This window comes from Eutrema salsugineum, unplaced genomic scaffold (assembly GCF_000478725.1).
Source record: "Eutrema salsugineum unplaced genomic scaffold, Eutsalg1_0 scaffold_9, whole genome shotgun sequence".
Taxonomy (NCBI): Eukaryota; Viridiplantae; Streptophyta; class Magnoliopsida; order Brassicales; family Brassicaceae; genus Eutrema; species Eutrema salsugineum.
The window spans coordinates 7,346,150-7,372,857 of record NW_006256342.1 but is presented as its reverse complement, the minus strand read 5'-3'; the positions used below and the strand labels follow the sequence as shown (position 1 = coordinate 7,372,857).

Genomic DNA, 26,708 nt, shown 5'->3' with positions numbered 1-26,708 from the left:
TTAATATTTATGTTAAATTTTTTCTAAATTTCGGAAACATAATAAATGGTAAACACTAAAAGATATAAATTCTATTTTTTTGTACTAAAAGACGTTTTTGTTATTTTTTTTTAAATTTCAATTATATATAATTTTAAAAATGATTTTATTTTCTATAAAATTAAACATTAAACATAATAATTTAGACCGGTCTGTTTTAAGTTTTTTTACATATCATTATATAAGAACCAATTAAAATATAACACGTAATTATAAAATAGAGTTAAATAGTTTTGTTACAGCCGAAATTCATTATGGAGGTGACACGTAAACGAGCAAAAAATGATGAAAATCGCTGTGAGCGTGACACATAAACAAATCACTACATAAATATAGATTGATAGATGTATATTCGGATAAGCATTTGATAGATGTAAAAACAACTCTAGACGGACACAAAATCTTTATGACGTTCGTCTACGGAGATCCGGTTGTAAAAAACCGAGAGATTGTATGGGAACGTCTCACCCGGATGAGCCTTACTAGAAAAGATGCATGATTTATGATAGGAGATTTTAATGACATTACGGGTAACCACGAAAAAACGGGGAGGGAGAAGAAGATCTGAGGATTCTTTTATCCCATTTCAAACCATGTTGGACAATTGTGGCATGCTAGAGTTTCCGTATAAAGGAAACTCATTCTCATGGGTTGGAAAAAGGCGTTCCGGTAACGTTAAGTGTCGGCTTGATAGAGTTCTGGGTAATGAAGAATGTCAATCAAGATTTCTCCACACCTCTGTGGAGTATCTAAAATTATGGGGTTCAGACCACCGTCCGGTTCTAGCTATGATACGAGTGGATAACCAACGATGGAAAAAATCGTTTAGGTTTGATAAAAGATGGGTTGGAAAGCCGGGCTTCAAAGATGCAGTCATTTCTGGATGGGGCCCTTTTGATGGAATCTCACGTAGCAAACTGTCGTAAAAGCATCTCCATTTGGAAGAAATGTCTTCCAACTAATTCGGAGAAGATGATTGAGGAATTAAAGAATCAACTAGATGTAGCGCAAGACGATGAGAACACCACGACAGAAGAAATAGAAGAGATCAGGAGAAAACTCTGTGCAGCGCTTCGAGAGGAAGAAATCTATTGGCAACAAAAGAGTCGGGAGCGGTGGCACAAGGAGGGGGATAAGAATACCAAATTTTTCCATGCTCTAACCAAACAAAGGAGAAGCCGGAACCGCATTATCTCCTTAAAAGATAATAATGGAAATTTGGTAGAGAATGCGAAAGGTATTGAACGGGTGGCGTCCAAATACTTCCAAAACCTTTTCACTTCGTCACAGCCTATAGATCCAGAAAATGCACTCTGGTATATTACCGAGAAAGTCACAAATACCTCTAATCAGCTCCTGCTTATGGATCCTTCAGAATCAGAGATTAAGGAAGCCCTATTCGATATCAACCCAGACAAAGCTCCCGGACCCGATGGGATGACGAGCAAATTTTACCAAAAATTCTGGCTTGACTTTCGCCATGATATAGTTAAACTGGTCAGAGATTTCTTCGCTTCGGGATCCTTCGATCCTATACTTAATCAAACTAACATATGTCTTATCCCTAAAAAAGAAAAGCCCAGAGCGATGACGGAATTTCGTCCGATTAGCCTGTGCAACGTAAGCTATAAAATTATATCTAAGCTTTTATGTAAGAGACTAAAGAAGACTTTGCCAAATTTAATTTCAGAGACTCAATCGGCCTTCATGGCTAGACGTCTTATTACAGACAATATTCTGCTGGCACAAGAAAACTTTCACGCTCTCCGTACCAACTCCGTTTGTAGAGAAAACTTCATAGCCATCAAGACAGACATGAGCAAAGCTTATGACCGGGTAGAATGGAGTTTCCTTGAAGCCCTTATGATCAAGCTAGGATTTTCAGAGAGATGGGTCAGACTCCTAACGTTTTGTATCTCCTCGGTCTCATATCAAATCCTTATAAATGGAGAACCGAAAGGAAAGATCATCCCATCCAGAGGATTACGACAAGGAGATCCCCTATCCCTCCTCTTTATCCTTTGTACTGAGGCTCTCATCTCGGTACTAAAAGGAGCAGAGGAGGAAAATCGCATTTCTGGGCTGAAAGTAGCCCAAGCAAGTCCACCGGTTTCCAATATTCTCTTTGCTGATGATAGCCTCTTCTTCTGTAGAGCGGAAATTCAGAAGGGAGCCGAGATTTTCAGGATTATTGATACATATGGAGGGGCCTCGGGACAACAACTTAATTTGGGAAAATCCTCCATTATGTTCGGGAATAGAGTGGATCCGCTTTTAAAGCAAGGCATCAAGAATGCTATAGGAATATCATCAGAGGGCGGCATGGGGATGTACCTCGGCCTCCCAGAGCAGATCTGTGGATCAAAGAAGAAAGTCTTCTCCTATGTTCATGACCGTCTGAGCAATCGGGTCAATAATTGGTCTGCAAGACTTCTCTCCAAAGGTGGAAAAGAAATTCAAATCAAATCCGTTGCACAAGCCGTCCCTACGTACGTCATGTCATGTTTTCTATTGCCCCAAGGAGTGACGGACAAATTGCGGAGTGCCATTGCCAATTTCTGGTGGAGCTCAAAACAAAATAGTAGCGGAATACACTGGATTGCTTGGGATAAGATCTGTGTCCCTCAGGATATGGGAGGCCTCGGATTCCGAGACTTACAAGACTTTAACCTAGCCCTTCTAGCAAAACAGCTATGGCGCCTTATCCAATATCCCTCATCACTCTTGGCACGGGTCTTAAGAGGCAGATATTTTAACCGGTCCGACCCTCTGGAAGACCGGAACGTTTACTCACCATCCTATGGGTGGAGGAGTATAATGGCCGCAAAACCGTTTTTGAGGATGGGACTGAGGAAGACAATTGGATCGGGCCTAAATACGAGAGTGTGGAGCAAACCGTGGATTCCTGACCTTAGAGCTCGGCCGCCTAGACCGGCCCCGCATATCGGATTCCAAGAGCCGGGAATCCTGGTATACTCTTTCATCCGCCGAGAAACCAAACAGTGGGATGTTCCCTTGCTTAGAGATTTTTTCCATCCTGAGGATATTCCCCTTATCCTCAGGCTGAGACCTAGCCAGACCCGGACCTTGGATGGATATGCCTGGAATCATTCCAAATCGGGACTGTACTCAGTCAAGTCGAGATATGATCTAATTAGACGAACGAAGATTGAACGAGAAGCTGGAGCGTTTAGGGAACCAAGCACCACGGCCTTACAACGACATGTTTGGAGAGTTCGTTCACCTGGGAAGATGAAACACTTTATGTGGCAATCTTTATCTGGGTGCGTGGCGACATGCCAGAACCTCACATACCGACATTTAGGTTCCGACAAATGCTGTCCCCGCTGTGGAGATCCCGAACCATAAACCACCTACTGTTCTTATGTCCCCCAGCATTACAAGTCTGGGCGTTATCGGACTTTCCGTCCCTTCCGGGTGTCTTCCCGAGTACTTCTATTTATCAAAATATGAGCTTCCTCTTTTGGAAAACAAAAGAGCTAGGCATGACGGATCCTACAAAGGATATTTATCCTTGGATCCTATGATTTATTTGGAAAGCAAGGAACAAGAAGATCTTCAAAGGGAAAGAAATTTCCCCGGAGGATACATGGATACATGCAAAAGTGGAAGCAGAAAGTTGGAGAGTTGCGAACCAACCTGAGGACAGCGACGACACTCAAGTTGAGGAAGTAGGCCTTCCACCGGACACCATTGCGATACCCGAGGTACCGCAAACCCCAATATGCCGGATTGACGCCTCGTGGATCAATCACGGACAGGTTAGCGGCCTCGGTTGGAACTTTGTGGATGGCGGAGGATTCGAACTTTTTGGACTTCAGGGATGCCGTAGAAGCCTCTCGGCCCTCCATGCCGAGATGGATTGCCTCCTCTGGGCTATGTCCTGTTTGAGAGAGAGACGGATATTTTCGGTCCACTTTCTATCCGACTGTTCGGATCTGGTGCGTATGACTGAGGTTCCAGCTGATTGGCTGTCCTTTAATGCAGAGCTAGATACCTTCCGCCTCCTTCAAGAGAGCTTCTCAAAGTGCACTTTATCTCATATTCCGAGGGATCTAAATGTCCGGGCGGATAGTCTTGCGAAAGGAGCTCAAGCAAGAGGCGTTATCTTTTCCCAAATCGTTCATAACGAGCTCACCGATGGTGGTCCACGGATCACTAATACGATGGGCCAAATGTGATTGTACTAGATGGGTAGTGGAAAAAAAAAATATAGATTTCATTTTTTTTTTTTGGGTTTCTTTAACCAATATAAAACCGAACAAACACCAAACGGAATTGAATCAAACTAGTCACAAACCAATTAGCTTCTTTTTTTTTTGAAATGAATGTAAAATTATATTCATGATCAAAAAAAGACTTTTTTACAACCCCTTGAGGTGCGACTTGTGTTTAAAAGAGAGAGCTAAAAGAAAGATAAAAAAATTTGATCAAGCTCGGGCACTAAACCACATTTGAAGCGCGCCCTCGTATCTTCTATCACCTATGTTGCGAATGGATTGGATTCAGCATCGAACTAGCTTATCGATGAGATGCAGAATTCTAGTTGCCGGAAGCGGGTCGTCTCCATGCCGGCGAGAGTTGCGTTATCTCCAGATACTATGGACAGTAGCTTGAAGAGAGAAGCGAAACAAGAACAGAGTTATACGATGGAGCCGCGAGTCTGAGAGGAGACTGAGAACATCATTCCAGCTTGTAGTAAACCTGTTCCGGAGCAAATTTTTGGTAAGCTTTGTCCATATTTCCCCCGAATAGCTGCAAGAGAAAAATAAATGGTCCCGAGATTCCAGGCTAGAATTGCAGAGAGAGCACAAAGTGTTTGCCCCAACATTCCAGCTTTGCATCCGATCTCCTGTGGATAAACGATTTAGAATGGCGAGCCATGTGAAAACCACGAACTTCGGAGTACAGTGCGTGAACCAGACTCCTGAGTGCCATGGAACTGTAGCTGAAGCCGATCGAATGAGAAGCCAGGTCTGCTTCGAACTAAAAGAGGGTTTGAAAGATCCCTCTTTGTGCTTCCATAAGAAAATATCCTTTGTTCCCGAATTGAGTTGCGCAAGTCTGCTTTCCAACGCATTTTCAATCTCTGAGAGCAGATCGATTCGGTGGCGTCGACGGCGTCTTCGTGCTAATGACGCAATAGAAGCGTTAAGAGGGATACCAAGATCTATAGGTCCTCTCACCCCTATCAGATCAAAAATGCGTCCCATACCCGACCAAATATCAAACCAGAAGCTCGTGTTTTCCCCATTTCCAATGTCAACCTTACAGAAAGAGCTAGCCAGAGATCTATATTTAAGGATTTTACGCCACATCCATGATCCTGTACTAGTGTTGTTGCTGATCGACCAGAAAGACTCTTTCCGAATAAGATACATTTGAATCCATTTGACCCAGAGGGATGGGTGAGATGAAACTATGCGCCATATTAGCTTTAAACAACACACATTGTTTGCCTCTTTCAAAGGCCGAAGACCCAAACCTCCTTCAGATTTAAGCTTGCAAACCTCTTCCCAAGCAACCTTTGCCCTGCGAGGGTTCAAATCTGGGCCTGACCAAAGAAATGCAGAGCAGAGTTTATCGATATCTTTAAGGCATTCACTTGGAAGTCGAAATCCTGCCATCCAAAAATTCGTGATACTATGTAAGACAGATCGAATGAGCTGCAATCGGCCTGCAATAGACAAAGATCGAACAGTCCATGAGCAAATTTGCTTGCGGCATTTCTCAAGTAGAGGCAGATAGTCTTGTTTCCGCATTTGCTTCGTAAGAAGTGGCAAACCCAGATATCGTACAGGAAGGTGTCCTGTCTGAAATTCAAATCTTTCCTCAAGTTCAGTCCTTACCGAGTCTGTAACCCCTGCGACATAAATCGTAGACTTCTCCATACTAATCTTCAGGCCTGAGATCCTCACAAACTCATCAAAAACCTTTACAATGCCTTCAACCGATCTCACTTTACCATCAGAGAGAACCATAATGTCATCAGCAAAACTGAGGTGGGTAAGTCCCAGGTTTTTACATTTCGGGTGATAGCCAATACGCTTAGCACTTGCTTCTCTGTCCAGAAGTTTTGAAAGCACATTCATGCTAATAACAAATAGATATGGAGATAAAGAGCAACCTTGCCTCAATCCTCTGCTACTTCGGAAAAAACCGGCAAGCTCTCCGTTAACTTGTACTGAGAATGAGGCTGTAGTGATGCAGAGAGAGATCCAGTGAATGAACACATCAGGGAAGTTCATAGCGCGTAGGGCATTAAGAAGAAAAGGCCATTGGACAGAATCAAAAGCTTTCGAGATATCTATTTTGATTGCGCAGCGAGCAGGGGAAGTATCTCTATGGTAATCCTTCACAAGTTCTGTCGCTAAAAGGAGGTTCTCAATAAGTAGACGATCCTGAATGAAGGCTGACTGATTCATCGCAATGAGCTGAGGCAGGATACTTTTGAGCCTGTTGGCAATAGTGTTCAGTTATTATGTTCAGCAATAGTGTCCTTAAATTCGATCGAGACTTAAAGCAAACCGAAATGTCCAAACCTAAAGAAGAGGCTTGAGATTTTTGCATAGGTATGTGAAATTAATCGTTCTACACAGCACCATGATTTATTAGAAGTTTAAAAAGTAAGAAACGAAGTGACAAACTCTCTTTATTACACAAGTTTGTGGACACTTTACATGAACCGGATCCAAAAGTCCACGATCAACCCCCGAGAACCATCAACCTCACAAAAAGACTATCTCAACTCAACCACGGATCAGACTGACACCAAACGAGATGGTACAGATCATCAAACCAAGCAATCCCAAAAAACCGTATTTGCTGCAACATAGAGATCAAAAAGGCCAGTGGATAAGGCTACAAGTTGAAAAATTTTAATGTCAAATCAACTATCGGAAGAAGACGAAGAACAAATCAAACCCGATGGTGAGGCGTTTCATTGGATCTCCAGTAGAGTAACCTTTAAAGTAGAAGAATCGAGTGATATTGTAAAGCAAACCCAAACCAGCACAGAAGCAAGGGTGTTTCATTCCACCAAGGATCATTAGTATGAAGTACATTGGCATTATCTCTAGCGAGTTTTGATGACCTCTCTGCAACCAAAATCCCCAATAAGTTTGTCTCAGAAGAGCACAGAAGAACACAGAATCACAAGAAAGGTTTTCGTTTTAAGAACCTGAACGCAGTTGAAGAGCTTAGCGTCTTTGTTTTTTGATTCTATAGCATATAATGTTGGATACGGAACATTGTACCTGCATCAAGGATTAATAGAATGAGTTCATAAATGTTGATTTGTTTTTTTTTCTCTAAATTGGAGATGAACAAACATGCTTCTCAAATGAAATTGAATAAAAGAAAAAAATAGAAAAAAAAACAAAGAAGGTTCACACTAAGCGAACCAAACCAACCCGAATTGAAATTTTCGGTTTCATTTCGGTTTGGAAGTCCGAACCACTTGGCAGCCTTCAAAACTGGGATCGGTTATCGGTGCTGAAGCGAAATGTTTTTCTTAAAAAAAAAAAATCCCAAACCGACTGATACTGGATTATACCAAAATTCATGAAAATATATTTAAAATTTTAAACCGAATAAACGACAAAATTAACTGAAAATAACCGAAGATATTCGATTTGAACCAAATCTCACACAAAACAAAAAAATTTAAACTACCCGAAATAACCAAAAACCGAACCGTAATGTTTACGGTAAGATTTAAGAACCGAACGAACCAAAAATTTGAAAAACAGCCCGATTCGGTTTGGATCGGTTAACCGGATTCCCAGGCTATTACGAATTTACTATCGGACTACAAAATCCAAAATTTCAAGACGAAATTGGATCAGATTGAGACCAAATTCTTCCAGTATTTGATAAAAAATTGCAACGAGATAATAATTTTAGATCACAATAAGTCAATAACATGTTTTCTCAAATGAAAACTGTTGAGGTCGGTTTTCACCCTAAGTAGATAAACCACCTCAAAATAGCTAAGTATGGAAGAAAGATAAGTGGGAGAGCCGTGGTCGCCAAGTGGGAGAGCCGTGGTCGCCAAGTGGGAGAGCCGTGGTCACCAAGTGGGAGAGCCGTTCTCACCATGACAAGTGGAGAGCCGTTCTCACCAAGACAAATGGGAGAGCCGTGCAGATAGGCCAGTAGGGAGAGCCGTGAAAGAAGACAGGTGGACCGAGCCGCATCGAAAGAAATGGGCCGAGCCCCACTTCAATACTTTTGGGCCGAGCCGTGTATCGGTGCGGTGGGCTGGATAATGTCTCCATGGCAAGTGGGCCGAGCCGTGAAGAAGGCTAGATGGGCCGAGCCGTAAAGATGCTTGGACGGGCCGAACCAAAGCCTTGAGAGATGAAGTCCATGGAAAACCCTAGGCGAGATGCAAAGGCGGTCAGCCGCACGAGGCGATAAGGAAATACTCCGAAAATCTCGCTCGAGATTTTCGGCTAGGCAGTTTAGAAAGTTAGTATAAATATATGATGTATGCAATTCATTCCGCCAACTTTGGCAACCCTAAGCAATAAGGACTAAACACTTTACAGCAATAAAAATCCTCTTTTGATCTTACTGTTCTTGCGATTACCCTAGAAGTTTCAGATCCCTTAGTTTCTCTTCACAAATTCTTGGTTGTGCGAGTTTTGGCTCACACAATTTGGCGCCGTCTGAGGGGAATCGAAACTTTCTTACTCTAAATCGACGAGACTTTAAGATCCGAAAAACATGGCGAGCAACACCCCCGACGACAACAACAACAACAACACCGGCAACGGTGCGGAGAAGGACGCTCCGGCATCGGGCACGACGACGGAAACGATCGAAACCCAGGAGGAGATGCGAAACATAATGGTTGCGTGATGAAGAAAATTGACGAACAGGATAAAAGAAACGAGGCGATTACAGAGAGGCTCGACGCGATGGCGGCTGAGCGACTGCACCCAACTTGGAGAGCCGGAATTCCCGACCCGATGGATGGAATCCGGAGACGCTTCGATTTCTCGACACCTGTAGAAGCCTCAGGGAGCGGCGCGAGAAACCCCTCGGCTCCTCCAATGTCTCGTCTCCTCAACGAACAGACCCCCGCGGCGACCCGAGTCAACATAACCGAGCCGCCCCCTCTCCGCCGAAACTCGAAGCGACGAGCCAGGGAAGAAGGAAACGATGCGATCGACGTAGACGCCCAGCAGAACGACGAGACCATGAATCCGCAACAAACTGGCTCGGCTCGCCGAATTAGTCAAGAAGAACTCGCCTCGGCACTGAACGGCATCCGGACTGACGAAGTCTCCGATCCGACCCGCGGCGATAACCCAACCGAGGTAGAACAAAATCTCTAATGGATCGAGCAGGCAGAACGCGAAGACGAGCCGAGGCGAGAGGAGCGGGAGCGACCCCCCCAATCAAAGGGAATGACTCACGCACAAACTCTCGAGCTCAAAGAGCTGCGAGCCTCTATGGCTCGGACAGTGGCTGAAATACGCGCCATGAAATCTCAAGTGCACAACGCGACAAGTGCCGCGCCCGAAATCGACCGAATGCTTGAAGAAACTCAAAGAACCCCGTTCACTGCAAGAATCAAGGAGGCCAGGATTCCCGAGCCGGGGAAGGTGAGAATCCCGTTCTACGAAGGAACAACCGACCCAAAAGCACACATCACCGCATTTCGAATAGCGATGGGACGAGCTTCACAAAGAACGCTGCTAAACTCACCGAACGCGAAGTAGATGCCGGATACTGCCTGCTCTTCCTGGAGCATCTCAAGGGAGCCGCGCTCGAATGGTTTTCGAGGCAGGAGCGCAATTCTATCGGCAGTTTTCAACAGCTCTCCGCTTTGTTCCTTAAACAATACTCAATGTTTATGGACAGAGGAACATCTGATGCCGACCTGTGGACACTATCCCAAGGACCGAACGAGCCGCTTCGGGATTACATGGCAAGGTTCAAGACATTCGTATCCAAAATAGAAGGGATAAGCGACAAGGCTGCACTCGAGGCTCTGAAACGATCTTTGTGGTACAAGTCTGAGTTTCGACGGGAGATGGCTCTCAACACGCCGCAAACAATCCAAAACGCTTTGCACCGATCATCAGACTTCGTCGTAAACGAAGAGGAAATGAAAAACTTGGACGAGCAGTACGAAGCAACGAAAGCGGCAATCCGAAGCTCAATTTTGCCGCGCCCCGCGAAAAAGGGCAACCCATCGAGCAACACAACAACGCAGAGCTCGGATGAACCTAGAAGCGGAGGCGCCCATAATTACCAGGTAGGCACCGGACGCGGAAGAGGAGAGCCGCGCAACAACACTTGGGTGAGAAAGTCTGCCAACTACGACAAGAAGGCTTTCTGCGAGTATCACCAGACCTACGGGCATTCAACGGCTCAATGCCGAACTTTAAGAGCAAAGCTCGCAGCAAAGATGGCAGCGAGAGAGCTCCAAAATGCGGTTAGCATCAAAGACCTTGTCCCTAACGAACAACAAGAGAGAGATGAGCCGAGCGGCGCGGCGGAACCCGCGAATCCTCCCCGACGAGGCGATAACCCCAAGCGTGACAGGAGAGGCGAACCTGAAGAGCGATCCGAGCCGAGGCAAAGGATCAATATGATCATGGGTGGATCCCAATACTACCAAGATACCGTATCCTCCATCAAAGCCTATCAGCGCCGAGCTGAAGCGAAGGAGAATTGGACAGAACCAACCGACATCCCAAACACAGTGATCTCCTTTGCCGAGGAGGAAACGGCAGGAATCGATCGATCTCATAACGATCCGTTGGTGATTGAGTTAACAATCAGGGATCATGACGTAGCAAGGGTGCTCATCGATACTAGAAGCTCGGTGAACGTCATCTTCAGGGAAACACTCAGAAGAATGGGATTTGACCTCTCCGAGGTCGAAGCGATCCCCAAACTTCTAACCGGATTTTCAGGAGACACGACGATGACTATGGGAACGATCAGGCTTCCTGTGGTAGCTGGTGGAGTCACTAAGATCGTCGAATTCTGCGTCACCGATCACCCAGCAATATACAATGTGATCATGGGAACTCCGTGGATCAACGGGATGAGGGCGGTACCCTCTACCTATCATCTCTGCCTCAAATTCCCAACCCCAGCAGGTGTTAAAACGATCTGGGGGAGTCAAAAGGAGTCGCGAATGTGCTGCCTAGCCGAGCATAAGCTAAGGAACCCCGTCACCGACGCACGAGCAGACATCGACCGAAAAAAGATGAAGACAGACCGAGAGCCCGCGAACGAGCTCTCGAAACTCTTATAGCAATTACAGATCGCGGAGAGCCGCGAAACACGCGCCGAGCCAGTATGCGACGCAGTGGACTCGGTATGTATAGATGAGGCGCGCCCGGAGCGATGCGTCGAAATAGGAACAAAACTGGAAGAGCCTCTGAAAAGCGAACTCCTTTCCCTCCTCAAGGAAAACATCAACACTTTCGCCTGGACAGCAGAAGATATGCCAGGCATAAGCATCGACGTGACCTGTCACGAGCTGAATGTGGATCCAACCTTTAAACCAGTGAAGCAGAAAAGAAGGAAGCCGGCCCCGAACGAGCTAAAGCAGTTAACGACGAAGTCGAAAGGTTACTCAAAGTAGGATCAATTGCCGAGGCCAAATATCTGGACTGGCTCGCAAATCCGGTGGTCGTGAAGAAGAAGAACGGCAAGTGGCGAGTATGTGTGGATTTTACCGACCTCAACAAGGCGTGCCCAAAAGACAGCTTTCCCTTGCCACACATAGACCGGCTCGTCGAAGCCACTGCAGGGAATAGACTGTTAACGTTTATGGACGCGTTCTCCGGCTACAATCAGATCCTAATGCATCCTGACGATCGAGAAAAAACGGCATTCATAACTGATCGCGGGATATACTGCTACAAAGTCATGCCGTTTGGGCTCAAGAACGCAGGAGCAACGTATCAACGGCTCGTAAATAAAATGTTCGCAGCTCAGCTCGGAAAAACTATGGAAGTATACATCGACGACATGTTAGTCAAATCACTCAAGGAGGAAGACCACGTCGCGCATCTACGGGAATGCTTCGAACAATTGAACAAGCACAACATGAAACTAAACCAGGCAAAGTGCAGGTTCGCGGTCACCTCGGGAGAATTCCTCGGCTATCTGGTAACTCACCGAGGCATAGAAGCAAATCCCAAGCAGATCAAAGCTTTAATTGAGATGCCCTCTCCGAGGACGAAGCGCGAAGTGCAGAGGCTCACAGGAAGAGTCGCCGCGCTAAACAGGTTTATTTTCCGTTCCACAGACAAATGCCTGCCCTTCTACGACACCCTCCGAGGAAACAAAAGATTTGAGTGGGACGAACGATGCGAGACGGCTTTCCAGGAATTGAAGAATTATCTGGCGAGCCCACCAATCTTAGCAAAACCAGTCGAATGAGAGCCACTCTTCCTCTACATCGCAGTGTCTGCTACAGCTGTAAGCGGTGTGCTTATCAGAGAAGAACGATCCGAGCAAAAGCCCATTTTCTACATCAGCCAGACATTAACCGATGCCGAGACTCGCTACCCCCAGATCGAGAAGGTTGCCCTAGCCGTCGTAGTCTCGGCTTGGAAACTGCGCCCGTACTTTCAATCACATTCGATTGTTGTGCTCGCTACGCTTCCACTGCGCTCGATCCTACACAGCCCTAGCCAATCCGGTCGGCTCGCCAAGTGGGCCATAGAGCTAAGCAAATATGACATCGAGTATCAGAACAGGTCGTCTGCAAAGTCACAGGTGAACTTCCCGTCGAAGCAACAAACGAGCCAACACTAGACGAAGTGTGGACGCTGCACGTCGACGGCTCGTCTTCTAAACACGGCTCGGGAATAGGAATCCGCCTCACCTCTCCCACCGGAGAAATATTGGAGTAGTCTTTTCGCCTGAACTTTCACGCCTCGAACAACGAAGCGGAATACGAAGCACTGATTGCGGGCATACGACTAGCGCAGAGAATTGGAGTTCGAAAGATAAAAACCTTTTGCGATTCACAGCTCGTAGCATGTCAGTTCAACAGAGAATACGAGGCGAAAGACGGACGAATGGGAGCTTACCTCAAAGTGGTCCGAGAGTTTGTGCAAAAATTCGATGGGTTCGAACTCACTCGTATCCCCCGAGGAGAAAACACCTTGGCCGACGCATTGGCAGCACTCGCTTTTACCTCGGACCCAGACCTCCGGCGAACGATCCCAGTCGAATTCATCGAACGTCCTAGCATCGAAGAGGTGGAAGGAGTTCGGCTGATAAATCCTCCTGAACAAGAACCAGAGGACGACGAAGCCGTTCCTATGGACGAAGACGCCTCGCCGGCCGAGCCGGAGTACGGCTGCGATAAGGAATGGCTCGGAGCTATCCGAATGTATATCGCCGATGGAGAGATGCCAACCGACAAATGGGAAGCCCGCAAACTAAAAGCTCAGGCCGCGCGGTATGTCCTCGTCGATGGCGAGGTGTTTAAGTGGAGATTTTCAGGGCCTCTCATGACATGCGTCGAAGGACCGGAGGCAAGAAAGATCATGCACGAGGTGCACAGCGGCGCGTGCGGGAACCATTCCAGCGGAAGGTCGCTCGCTATCAAGATTAAACGGCACGGCTACTTCTGGCCCACGATGGTAAAGGACTGTGAGAAATTTACAGCGAAGTGCGAGAAGTGTCAGCGGCACGCTCCAACAATTCATCAACCCACCGAGTTGCTCTCGTCAATTTCATCACCTTATCCATTCATGAGATGGTCGATGGACATCATCGGACCTCTACATCGCTCGAAGCAGAAGCGTTTCCTGCTCGTCCTCACGGATTACTTTTCCAAATGGGTCGAAGCCGATTCCTACGCAAGCATAAAAGATGTTCAAGTCGAACACTTCGTCTGGAAAAATATCATCTACCAAGACGTAGAAGAAGCGTTCAGTCCAAAACTGATCCTTGCTGGGAAAACCGCCAATAATCCGTCGCTTCGCCTTGTTGGAAATATAGAACCTATTTCCTTTCGGAGCTTTCCTGATTTCCAGCAAGTTCAGCAGGTGATTCAGCTCGATGTCAAGACCGCATTCGAAGCTTCGGATTAAAATGCCGATCATATGCCGTAATCCCCTCGGCATAATCTGCCCAATCGAGATCCTGTGTTTCCAAAGGTATTCGAGGATCACTCCGGGTATCGGGAACCAGAGAAAGCAAAGCTCGAAGAACGCCTCGTACAGAGTGAAGTGATTCTCCGGATGCTTGTCGGCTCGGTCGCTCTTCTCGGGAACGACAAACTCCACCGCCTCGGATATCCCGAAGCGATGCCTCAACGCCTCGAGCGACTCAAGGGAAGAAAGCGTAGAGCCAGGCGGATCAGGCTTTTGTCTTTTAACTCGTGGCCCTCGCCCAGATGTGGAAGCGCCTCGGGACGCCATGAGACGTTCCAACTCGTACTTCGCCTCGAGCAGGTCAAAGGGAAATGCTTCCTCCTCGACTTTTACTATGGCGCGATTAACACTTATCAGGAACCGGGTCCTGGGGACGGCTCGTCGAAGCCAACGGCTCGTCATCTGCAGAACCCTCGTTTGATGGATTCGCATCATTCGACGCCTCGTCAGACGAACGATTGGAAGGGTTCGGCGAAACAGACGCCTCAGAGGATTCTGTTGAACTTCTCGCCTCGGCATCTACGCGGCTCGGCTCGTAATGAAAAAGCGAGTCCAACGAATCGTTGGAGCGGCTCGACATGATTTACAAGTTATACAATAATTACAGAAGGGCTCGGCGAACCTCTGCCGGAAAAAGATCTGGGACGGCGGAGACCTCGGAAACCCTAGCCGGAAAATAAATAAACTAGAGAGAGAAAGAAGAGAGAAGGGAGAGCTACCTTTAGTGAAAACGAGTGAGTCTGGAGATAATGAGGAAGAGTGAAGGAGCTCACCTATTTATAGAAAAAACGAAGCGCGAGAATTCCGCGTAAACCTCGGGAAGCCGTCCAACAGCGCGTGGGATCCGCGGTGAACTGGCTATACCGGATTGCGTCGTTGGCATGCGCCAAAAGATCAGGGATTTCCTCTCGGAAGACCAACAGTCAGGACACCCAGGTTAATGAAACGGCTTGGTATTGACTCTTTCCCTCTTGAAACGCCTCGTCGTTAACAAAACGGCTCGGCATTGAATCTGTTCTCTTGAAACGCCTCGTCGTTAACGAAACGGCTCGGTATTGACTCTTTCTCTCTTGAATCGCCTCGTCGTTAACGAAACGGCTCGGCATTGAATCTGTTCTCCTGAAACGCCTCGTCGTTAACGAAACGGCTCGGTATTGACTCTTTCTCTCTTGAATCGCCTCGTCGTTAACGAAACGGCTCGGCATTGAATCTGTTCTCCTGAAACGCCTCGTCGTTAACGAAACGGCTTGGTATTGACTCTTTCTCTCTTGAATCGCCTCGTCGTTAATGAAACGGCTCGGTATTGAATCTGTTCTCTTGAAACGCCTCGACGTTAACGAAATGGCTCGGCGTTGAATCTGTTTCTTGAAACGCCTCGTCATTAACGAAACGGCTCGGCATTGACATTCTTTCTTGAGACGTCTTGCCGCTAACAAAACAGCTCGGCACGAGCTTTTTATATAGATATTCTATACAATTTTTTGTCATTTTTATCAAATTTACTAAAATAAATGTTTTATAAACAAATTTACAAAAATAGACATTCTATACTTTCAATTCTGGGTGATTCGACGAACAAAACGCTGGAAAAAGGAATGATTCATGTGATTTGATGAGGACTGGTCACGAGACAAGAGAACAGCCAGTCCAAGTGATTCATTTTCATCAATTCTAATGTTAAAAATTCTTTAAATATAAATATTTTATAAAATATTAAATTTTCTATACAAATTTACAAAACAAATGAAGAGTGAATACTCACTCCACCAGTAACGACTCCGTTGGCAATTAAAGACATGAAAAATAGGCAAAACTCACGAGGAAAGAGAGGCAGCGGTTCGAATTGATCCCATTGGCTTCTTTGAATCTGGGTACTCCTTGATATGGCTCTTGATGTAGGCAACATCGATCGCACTACGATCAGTTACTGTTTTGTGAGAATCCAAGCAGGTATAATGAGAGAGACTACAGCAAGAGGGGCTGCATTGGAGGAGGAGATCGCGTAAGATTGTCGATAACAGCGAGAGATGTGCAGCGATGAAGAATTAGATAGATAGAAAATCTGTTAAGAGAGAGAGAGATGAGAGGTTTAGAAATTTTTTTTTACATTAAAAAAAATGATTTCAACAAAATAAATCTGTGAAGAAGGGTATTTTGGTCTATATTGTACATTACACATAAAATATAATTACTAAATGATTTAGATATTGTTAATTTGTTAATTATTAAATATTTGATGGTAATATAATTTCCCTAAAATAATTAATTGGGAGAATAATTATCCTATATATTAAATAAGAATGAAGTTTAATGAAAAAATCCGATTTGTTTTAATTTGATTGGCTTAGAAAATCTCCCTTGCCAACGTCAATGATGACGTTTATTCCACGTCATATGTGATATGGCAAGGGTGCTAGCTCTGTGCAATTTCATTGGATGTTGATGCTGATGTGTTATTTCTGTTCAAGTTTTTCTGATTTAAAAAAAAAGAGAAAATCATAAATGGATAAACACGCGGATCTTTATACCCGATCCAGCCCAATTATCTGTATTTTAAAAACATCATTTGGCCCAATACTTCATACAAGCTCATTTATCAAAATTTTAAAATTATGGTTTCAAAAAACTTTTCCGCGTAAGAAATTAGAATTTTTTTCCAAAATAGAAGATTACATTAACTATTAGCAAGATTTACCGGAGTTAATGTAACAGAATATACAGAAACCTTAATATTTCAAAAAGAAACAAGAATTTATCTTACATTTTAATACTATACGTCTATTTTGGTAATTAAATCAATTTGAATATATTGATTCTCAAATATTTCCGCAACAATACCTACTTCTACACACATTCCGAATATCCATATTCTTCATTTCATTCTCTTTTTCAAAATAATTTCAGTTCCGCCTAACATCAATTTTAAAATGTTCTCATTGACTTCCTCTCCCTATATATACCACCTATCCTAAACCCTAAAACTCTACCATTCTCATTAACAAAAATGGCTTTAGTTCGCAGACGTTCGGCTGCTATAGTTCCATTTGCCAAATTAGATCAATTAAAAGAAATTCAGAAAGTTAGAGCTACTATATTTTCACTTTGGAAAGTCAAGAACAGACAGTCTGGCTTTGTTATAGAAATGGTATCGGTTGGCGAAGAGGTTTGTATGCGATCTTATGTATTTTGTTTATTGTTATTTTAATCAATTTATAGATTATATAGTAATACTATTTATGTGTGATTCACAAGGCACTAGGATTCATGCTACTGTTGATGAAGAATTGATCGCAAAACATAAAGGCATCTTTATAGAAGGAAAATCACTTTCTATTAATTGCTTCATCATTAAAGAATACTATGGTGATTTTAGGACTACTCCATTACCATACAAGATCGGTTTGTGCAGAACTACCTGTGCTAAGGAGATTAATGATTTTCCATCAGACTTGCCAGAAAAATATTTGTCTGATTTCAAGTCAATCAAGGACGACAAACTCGACAAAAAAGTCCTCATCGGTATGTCATCATCGCTATTCTGAAAATTATATTCTAATGTACATATTTATCATTGTATACAAATATTTTGTCATCAAGATGTCATTGGACAAATTGTCACCGTTGGGAGTATGGAAGTTATAAAAACTAAATGCAAAAGTGGGATCAGCGAGAAATTGATGATAACACTCCGAGATACCAAGTAAGTAGTTATGATATCATACTAAAATAGACATGACAATATTTTAACAATGGAACGCTAATATGTTTATTGCTGAAACGATGTCCAACTGAAATGTACACTATAGGGACAATATGCAAAAGCAACTGTTAAGTATACTGATAAACATATGGCTGCTATTGTTGTTTGTATAATGCGATTTGTTTGTATAAAAGAGTACAAAAGTTAGATTTGTATTGGATTAGTTTGTTAATTATTCTTATTTTTTGTTTTTCGAGTATAGGTGACATTTCAGTATCAAATGCTTTCAACTCCACCAAAATTTTGTTTGATCCTGACGTCAAGATCATGAAAGACTTCAGAGAAAAGTATGTTATATGACAATTTTAATATCATTTTAACATTTTTATATTTATATAATTATTTTTTACGGTTTTGTAGGTTGCCAAAAAACAATCAAAGGATTGTGCATGCTGAACAGAGTTATTCGACTTCTTGGGGTGGTGCTATTGACTACCGTGAAAAATTTTTAGGTGTAAAAATAGGAGGCAGACGATAGCTGGAATTCGTGATACAAAAGTGGTATGAGCTATATATTTTATTCATGGTACAAATATATTTACATTTTGCTATATACATATTAATGGTTTTGTTATAGCCTGGCAAGATTGTAACATGTGTAACGGTCAAAGACGTTGACACTTCAAAGCTGTGGTATTATTGGGCATGCAAACCTTGCAACATCAAAGTTTTAGAGCATGTATTATGTCTGATGATGAAGATTACGATAAGAGGATTCCTCTTTTCAGTTGCAAAAATTGTGGAGATATTTATTCATATGATACCATCGTCGCAAGGTAATACAATGATTTGTCCCATGAAGTCAAGAAAACATTACTTATTTCATTAAGACTTTCTTTGGTAAGATATATAGCAGATATAGCAGAATTATTTCATGTCGACTTTCTCTGATTGACTGGCTAAATGTTCACTTTATTTTATTACATTGATTCGTTCCATCATACATTTATTCCGACACTAGATTACATGTTTATTCATGTAACATTTAAATAACTCATTCTTCTGTTTCCTTTCAAACTATGTAGCTACTATATTGTATTATTTGTAACTGGTGATTCAGACGTCGATGTCCGCTTCCTGATGTTTGATGACACTGCTCAAAGATTGTTAGGTCATTCAGCTGAGTCTATAATGGAGCAAAATGATGAGGTTATTTTTTAAATAATTGTATATATTATGCATTATTTATATTTTCTGAAATAATATTAATTCATTTAATATAATGTTGCGCAGGATTTACCAAGAGGGCTCCCTAATGGCTTGACAAAGCTCCTAACCATGAGGATACTTTTCAAAATAACAGTTTCAGAAGAGCATACAAAAGTTAGCCAGTCTCCGTATGTAGTAGAACTATGGTCTCAAGATGTCGACGTTATGACTGAGTGAGATTCTCGATCAGAGGTAATATATAGGATAAATTTTACAGACTTCTCAAGCTCGCATATCTGATCATTTAGTTAAATTAAGGCGTCAACAATGTTTTATATTTCAGCAACCGTTGATGCTTACGAGTTCTGACGAACTTGAGAATCCATCGTCTGGATCTTCACTCACTCCTTCATCTAAGAAGCTAATTAAAAGTCCCGACTATTTTGATGAAGGTGAAAGATCTGTTAACAAAAAGCGACCTAAGCAAGAGATCCCGATGAATTTATGAAGAAGCAAGAAATTGTAATGAACTTATTGCAGAAATGCATTGCTGGTGATTGATTATTGCTTTTGATCATTATAACAAAGTTGTCCAATGGGTGGATATCGTTTGAACTCTATTCGTTATTTTTTGCGGTATATGTGGAACTTTTTTGGCATATTTTTATTTAATTGTGGAACTTGAATGTTGCCCTAGAATTGTTTTTAAAATCCAATTTTTTGAGATTTTAATTTATGATTTAAATTTTTTTGGTTCAACCAACTGTCATAAATTTACACAAGAGTTTCAATTAAGACGACATTAAAACCTTAACTGTTTTACTCCATCACATAGAAAACTATTCATTTCCTTATTCTCTTTCATCTTCAATCATAAAAAAAAATTAAAACAAATAATGTCTCCTTGTGAAAGAGTTTCCGATCTTCAGAAGACAAACGGCGGATATCGTATTTGTGTACAGATACTAAGAGATTATTATGATTATACTCTATTTGATCGACCTAATCTGATGTTAGTTCTTGTGGATGAATTTGTAAGTTTTGGAGGGTTAAAAAGATTTACCGTATATATGTTTTAGGAATGTATTTGTTAATTATTTATTTTTATAAACCGTGTAGGGCAATTGCATCATGTCTACTATTCAATATCATATAATGGCAAAATTCGAGTATGAATTGGTTGAAGGAGATTGTGTTTTTCTTGGTAATTTTGAAGTTACTGACATAGTGATTCGTCCAAGTATATCATCAAACAACTATCATATACATTTCATCGAGGAGACCATTGTTGAGAAAACCGATCCGAAATCTTCCAGAGGAATATACTTTTTTTGAACATTCATAAGTTTTTTATATAGATTTATTCATACAGATAGATATCTTGGTATGTTTCTTACAACTTTTTATTTTAAATCGTTTATCTAAGGAACTCCCAACATGAATTTAAAGGCAGTCCTTTATTTTTGCAGTTGATCTTCTCGGTGTTGTCACATTTGTTCAGAAACTTCAGTTAGGAGTTCCTATGTCCGATACATCGGACACACCCACGCAACATCCACTTATTTGTTTTAAAATTCAAGATTTCAGGTCTGTACAACTTATCCTCAAAACATCTGTTATGTGTATATTGTTTACAAATTTTAAAGTATATTAATAATGTTCTAAATGATTTAAATATACAGTGGAAAATCTTTGAAATGTATTGCTTGGGATAACTTGGCAAAAAAATTTGAAGAACTTTGGAGGAATCGTAAAATGTCTTCTAGGCATATTATTGTATTGCGATTTTTCTCTTTCACTAGATGGAGAAGTAACTAAATAGTAACTACCTCATTATTTGATACTGTTAATCAATTACAAGTTTAACATATATATTTTTCCATATACTGAGTATGTTTATGTATTTAGATGAATGGATAGTTGAATCGGAAATATTCATATCTGATATTCTCGAGGATCCTCTTACTCCAGAAGTGGAAATAGCAAGGTTGAGGTATGCTTATTCCATCTTTGATATTGTATCCTATATTTTAATATATATATATATATATATATATGTACTATGATAAAAAATTCTAATATTATTTCAGGCTTGCAACTTCAATTGATTTTACTCCGGTCCACGATGAATATGAAGACCAGTCTCAGTAAAAGAGATTATTGTTTCCTATTACTAGTGTTAAACTTGGAAATCTTCCCTTCTATATTATTCTGATTGAGATAACTTATCCAATGATAATGTATATATGTATATATATATATATATTTAAAACAATTTAATTGTGTTAGCATTTTTTCGTGAATTGGACTCTATTGTTTTCAACGAAAAAATAACTATGATATTCATATCTGTATTAAAAAATAGAGTACATAAATTCCGGTAACTATGATATTCATATCTGTATTAAAAAATAGAGTACATAAATTCCGGTATTGTACTCTCATTAATTATTTGTAATTAATGAAATGAATTAATTGACTTAATTAAAGAGAAGTAGTCAGTACAAGATATGACATTTTCTACTATCTTTACATATTTTTCTATATAGGTTTAATCAATATAAAAGTCAAATATACCTATGAACTGAATGTAACCAATTTGGTTTGTTCGTAAGTCACTTGGTGCAATAAATTTCAAATATTGCAATTTATTCTAATTTTAAAAAACGACACAACCTTTCAAACCCTATACTTGCTTTGCTGTACATATAAAAGACCAAGTAAAAAAAAACGTCTCGCCATCTTAAGTAAAAAAAACCTAAAGTCCCAGAAAACAACCCTTTTCCTCAAACATGCCTCACTATTGTACCCTTGAGTATCTTTCTCCCACAAAATCTGACTCCAGAATTCTTATAAAAGTTCTACGAGTTTGGGAACAATTCAACTACCGTAATCAACGCCATGAATTGCGTCTTATCTTCGGTGACGAAAATGTAAGTTCATCTTCTTGAAGTTTTTTTTTTATTTTGTTGCATGTTATGAACATTTAAACACATGAATCTCTAAAATGATTACTTGGTTCACAAATTTATGACTACAAAATAGAGACATCAATAGATCATGATCTTATTTCTTCGCTCGGTCCAAAGTTTAAAGAAGGAGAATGGAATTATGTCAAATTCTTCAACGTTGTCAATGCGTTCGGATCGTTCAGAAATACTATAAACTACCACTTCATCAACATGAACGCCAATACTGTTGTAGACAAGACATTTCAAGTCAATCCTAAGCATATGATAGATTTATGCCATTTGATGCCATTATCCGAGGGAATTTCCCTACTGAGTACTATATCGGTTAGGTTTCTCACCTCTATTCAATTAAAGAATTATTATAAATATTGTGTAATAAATGTTTTTTCTTCGTAGACTTGATTGGCGTAATCATCTATGTTGATGATGAACTAAGTACTGACATTGATGATCCCTATGAGATGATTTTTGGACCTTCTCACAAATTGGACATTCAGATAAGGGACATGAAGTAAGATGTTTTATATTATCATCTATATATGTAAAGGCCAATAATTTGTCTTATGTTGTACATATGTATTTTTGTTAATGTTGTTGTAATATAATTGTTTGGTTTAGTTATGTTGATATGGATATCGAAATCATTCGGAAGACTGCTCTAGAATTCTGGAAGAAGTGAGAAGACATAGGTACTTATGAAACAGTCTTGACTTTGCGGATGTTTCATCTGACCTATGATTCTGAAGGTTAGTAATTAAATTTTATAATCGAGTGGAAACATTCATTTCCACTTTCTTAATATGATAATTTGGCTTCTAACATGTGTGTCATTTATATTTTAAAATCATACAGGGAGATATCACATAAGGAATGCTAGAGACCATTCTGAAATACTTTTCAACCCCCACATCAAAGAGGTTTCTGATTTTCTTGACTGATAATTTTTCTAATTGGTATTAAAATATATAATATGTTTTATGGTTTATTTTTTTTTTTTTCAATTGTCAACTTGAAATTATGTTTGGTCAGGCTTCTTTTTACTGATATCCATGGAGATCCGAGCTGGCCATAAGTTTAATCCCTCTTATGTACTTATATTTTCCCGTAACTGTTAAACATTCCCATTATGTAATATTTTTCCATAAAACTGGGATGGATTTGAACCTACTTTCGTATATTTGTAATGAAATATTTAGTATTTATTTATGGTAATGTATAATTACCAATTTACTTATATCTTTTAATATCATTGTATTTATTGTTTATATATTTTACATGTATATATGTATAGTTTTGGATATAACATATACCAACTATATATAGAATCCATTTGATTTTAGAAAGGTTACTTTTTTTATAGACATTTTGTTCTATCGAATAACGCACATTTCCATGATAATAAGACATTACCAAATTATACTACTATAATATAGTAACAGCCTTTTTTCATATTATGCCAATTTTAGTACCATAACAATTTATGTAAGTAGACTTCGACATTTACATTTATTGTGAACCTTTATGAATTTTTTTATTCATAATTATGCCAAACGATGCAACTATAATGCTTCTCATAGGCAATTTCATCCAATGCTCATTATTGATCTAATAACAAATTTACGTGTAAGAGTAAATTGAAATTAATTCCGATTGACGTTTTCATTTCAATGCTGACAACTGACGTTAAGCTTTTCTCATAACATTTAGATCTGAGTGTAAAAATATTATATAAATTATCGATGTTTTAATGTTGAGCTTATAATCTTACGAATCAATACACACATATGAGAAAGTGATCTGGGAAAATAATTCATTTTTATTTGAATCAAGATAATACAATTTATTGTAGCAAACATGCTTAGATAATTCCAATAAACAGAGATACTTTTAGCTAGACTCCAAAGGTTTTCCTTCCACGTTTATTCTTATGTGCCTATAAGATTCAAAAACATATAATGTTGTTAAATTCAAACATATTAGTTAAACAAATCAATGTTTTAATGGAATATATATATATATATATATATATATATTAACACCTTACCCACTCCGATGTATCTAGGTAGCGGATCTCCGTCTTAACGAAGCCGCATTCTATACATTTCAAACCTATCTCCAGATCTAGATAGAGATCGTGTTTTCCTTTCTTGCAACATTCCTTTGGATCATCAGTCGATATTTCTTCATCAGGCTGCAGATATTACATATTGATATAAACATCCAATAATACAGAAATCATCAATAAAACCGAATAATTTAAAGATGAAATTACCTTAGAAGGAACCTCGATGGCCTTCGCAGTTGATTTGCTCAGAAAATCATTCATCTCTTCCCACATATTAGTTTCCTCCATCTCTGATTCAAAAATTGGAGGAGGTGATGGTTGTTATTCCACACCAAATCTCATGTTCAATAGTGGTGTATTAATTCTCAGTAATCCGTTTTCATCATAACGTTTTTCTTGGTGATTCTTCATTTTTGTCTAATCTCTTATCAGGCGTTTAGGGTTACAGAGAAAATTTTAGAAGTATGTTTATAATCGAAGCAACTCTTATTTTATATAGGATAGGGTAGTTAAAAAATATTAAATGTCACCAAATTTCTATGTTTTCTTGGGAATACTGTTTCAACCAACCAGTTTGACTTTTTAACTTTCGTTTTTGGTATATGGACATAATATTTACACAAATCTTCTGCGTCCAATTCATACAACTTAGCTGATACAAAAATATTGAAAAGTTTGAATTTTCCTCTTTACAATTGTATTTTAAACCGAAGTATATGGTAACATAATATTGTGCTCCGATAATTTCGAACTAATATTCTTATGATGCAATTATGTATAAATTGAATTAGCTAACCATATATTCGGGATTTTTATAAATATAATATGAAGGATATTTATATATTGTTATTACTTTCTAAAACCAGATGCATATTGTAATCTTTAACGTATTCGTATATTCGTGTATGCCCTATTTAATCCATCTATATATTCATATCATACTTTTGTGAACTGCAACTTCATTTGTTACACTGAATAAAAATTCTCAATATTCTCTATTTCTACTTCTATGAACAGGATAAGTAAGCCTTCTGCGTCCAACTTTAATCTAGTAAGAATCCTTTTGATAGAATTATAGAAGACTTACCCTTTATAATTTATTATAAAACATTATTTGTTTCCTTTTAACTGTTTTAACAAGTACTTTATGATTGTTTTCAGAAATTATTCAATTTCATCTACCAAGAACAAATTCTTCCAAGCGAAACAAGGTCGACAAACTAATGAAAAATACAAAATTTACTGCTCGGATGGAGTGTAACAAGATATACGCAACTACCAGATTCCTGCTCTACACTGAATTATCTCATCAATTTGTCTGGAATGCCACATTGCATGAGTGGAGGCCACGGGTGAATGGTTCAGGAAATCCAACTATTCTTCAACAGTATTCAATTTATGATGGGAAGATTTTTTATTTGGGTTGTCAGTTGAATATCCTTAGAGGTCCTTGCAGTTATGAAGATATCCGAACATTTAATGGTGTTGTATATGACACCTTCAGAGAAGCTTGCTATGCAAGGGGCTTATTCCCGGTCAATTAGATTTAAATGTCTTTCTTAATTTTAGTTTTGAAACTGCATGCTGAATCTTTATTTCAATAAGTTATTTTCGTTTTGTTGTTTTTAACCGTCTTCATTTTTACAGTATTTTTTATGTTGAATATATGAAATACTAAGGTAATTCATCTACTAAATACTATATTTTCAACAGTTACATATTACATAATTAATACAAGAGTCAACCAATTAAAGCATTATAAAATATAGCATAACTTATAATTTATAATTTAGTGAATAAACTGTTATCATTGTATGTTTAAAGTATTATTGATGCAGATTAATCATAACTTAATTGTTAATATGATAAATTATATCTCAATTTTTGGAAATCTCTCATAAAATTAAAAAACTTTTTGAATTTCAATTTTAAATGAAATACATAATATAGATAAATCCAATTTCTTGTTATTTTAGATAATTGTAAATGAGAAATAATAAATCTAACAATCCTATAAATTAGGAAAATCATTATAGATTAATATTTCCACTCCCAATTAAAAGTTTGTATTTCTTACACAATATTGGATCTCATTCGATGTAAATAACAATTTTCTACATAATTAGGATTCTTTCTAAAAATTCCAGTGAATAATAAAAAATATACAATAGCAAAAACTTATGAAAAACGTTATATATTTCTGTTTACCTACTGAACAAAATTACTTGTATCTCACTCTACAAGAAGTACACTGTCAAAACTCTATCCAGAATTTGGTATAAAGTACTAACAGTATACTTCCTTTCGAAAGTGACCATTCACAAGTAATATAATTACAATAACTCTGTGGCGATACAATGAATAAAACTACTTCTTCTGATGTGATTTTTCACAGATGCACAAGAAATATTATGTAGGAAAACATGTATTTTTCTTTCATGTAAACATATTTTTTGTACGTCTGTGAGAGGATCACATTAGAAGAATAATTGTAGTATGGGTTGTGTTTGAGTGAGTAATTGTTTGTTTGGTTAGTTGATCAAAATTCTCTTCTG

At 39.7% G+C, this 26,708-nt stretch overlaps 1 protein-coding gene across 1 annotated transcript; it reads right to left on the bottom strand.

Annotated features, from left to right (window-relative positions):
* Positions 1–6,809: 6,809 nt before the first annotated feature.
* Positions 6,810–8,863, bottom strand: LOC112085113 (microsomal glutathione S-transferase 3). The gene is made up of 4 exons (XM_024154080.1): positions 8,832–8,863; positions 7,241–7,316; positions 6,985–7,157; positions 6,810–6,885 (listed from the first exon to the last, which is right to left on the bottom strand). Exons 1-4 carry the CDS (start codon positions 8,861–8,863, stop codon positions 6,810–6,812), a joined length of 357 nt encoding a protein of 118 aa, XP_024009848.1.
* Positions 8,864–26,708: the final 17,845 nt, after the last annotated feature.

Bases quoted from the DNA above. Each gene is read 5' to 3' on its own strand.
- LOC112085113 (XM_024154080.1), bottom strand. From the start codon at position 8,863: ATGCCGGAGCGTCCTTCTCCGCACCGTTGCCG. The intron at 7,317-8,831 runs GTGTTGTTGTTG...TCCTTGATGCAG, and splicing joins CCTTCTCCGCACCGTTGCCG to GTACAATGTTCCGTATCCAA. The intron at 7,158-7,240 runs GTTCTTAAAACG...TTTTGGTTGCAG, and splicing joins AGCTCTTCAACTGCGTTCAG to AGAGGTCATCAAAACTCGCT.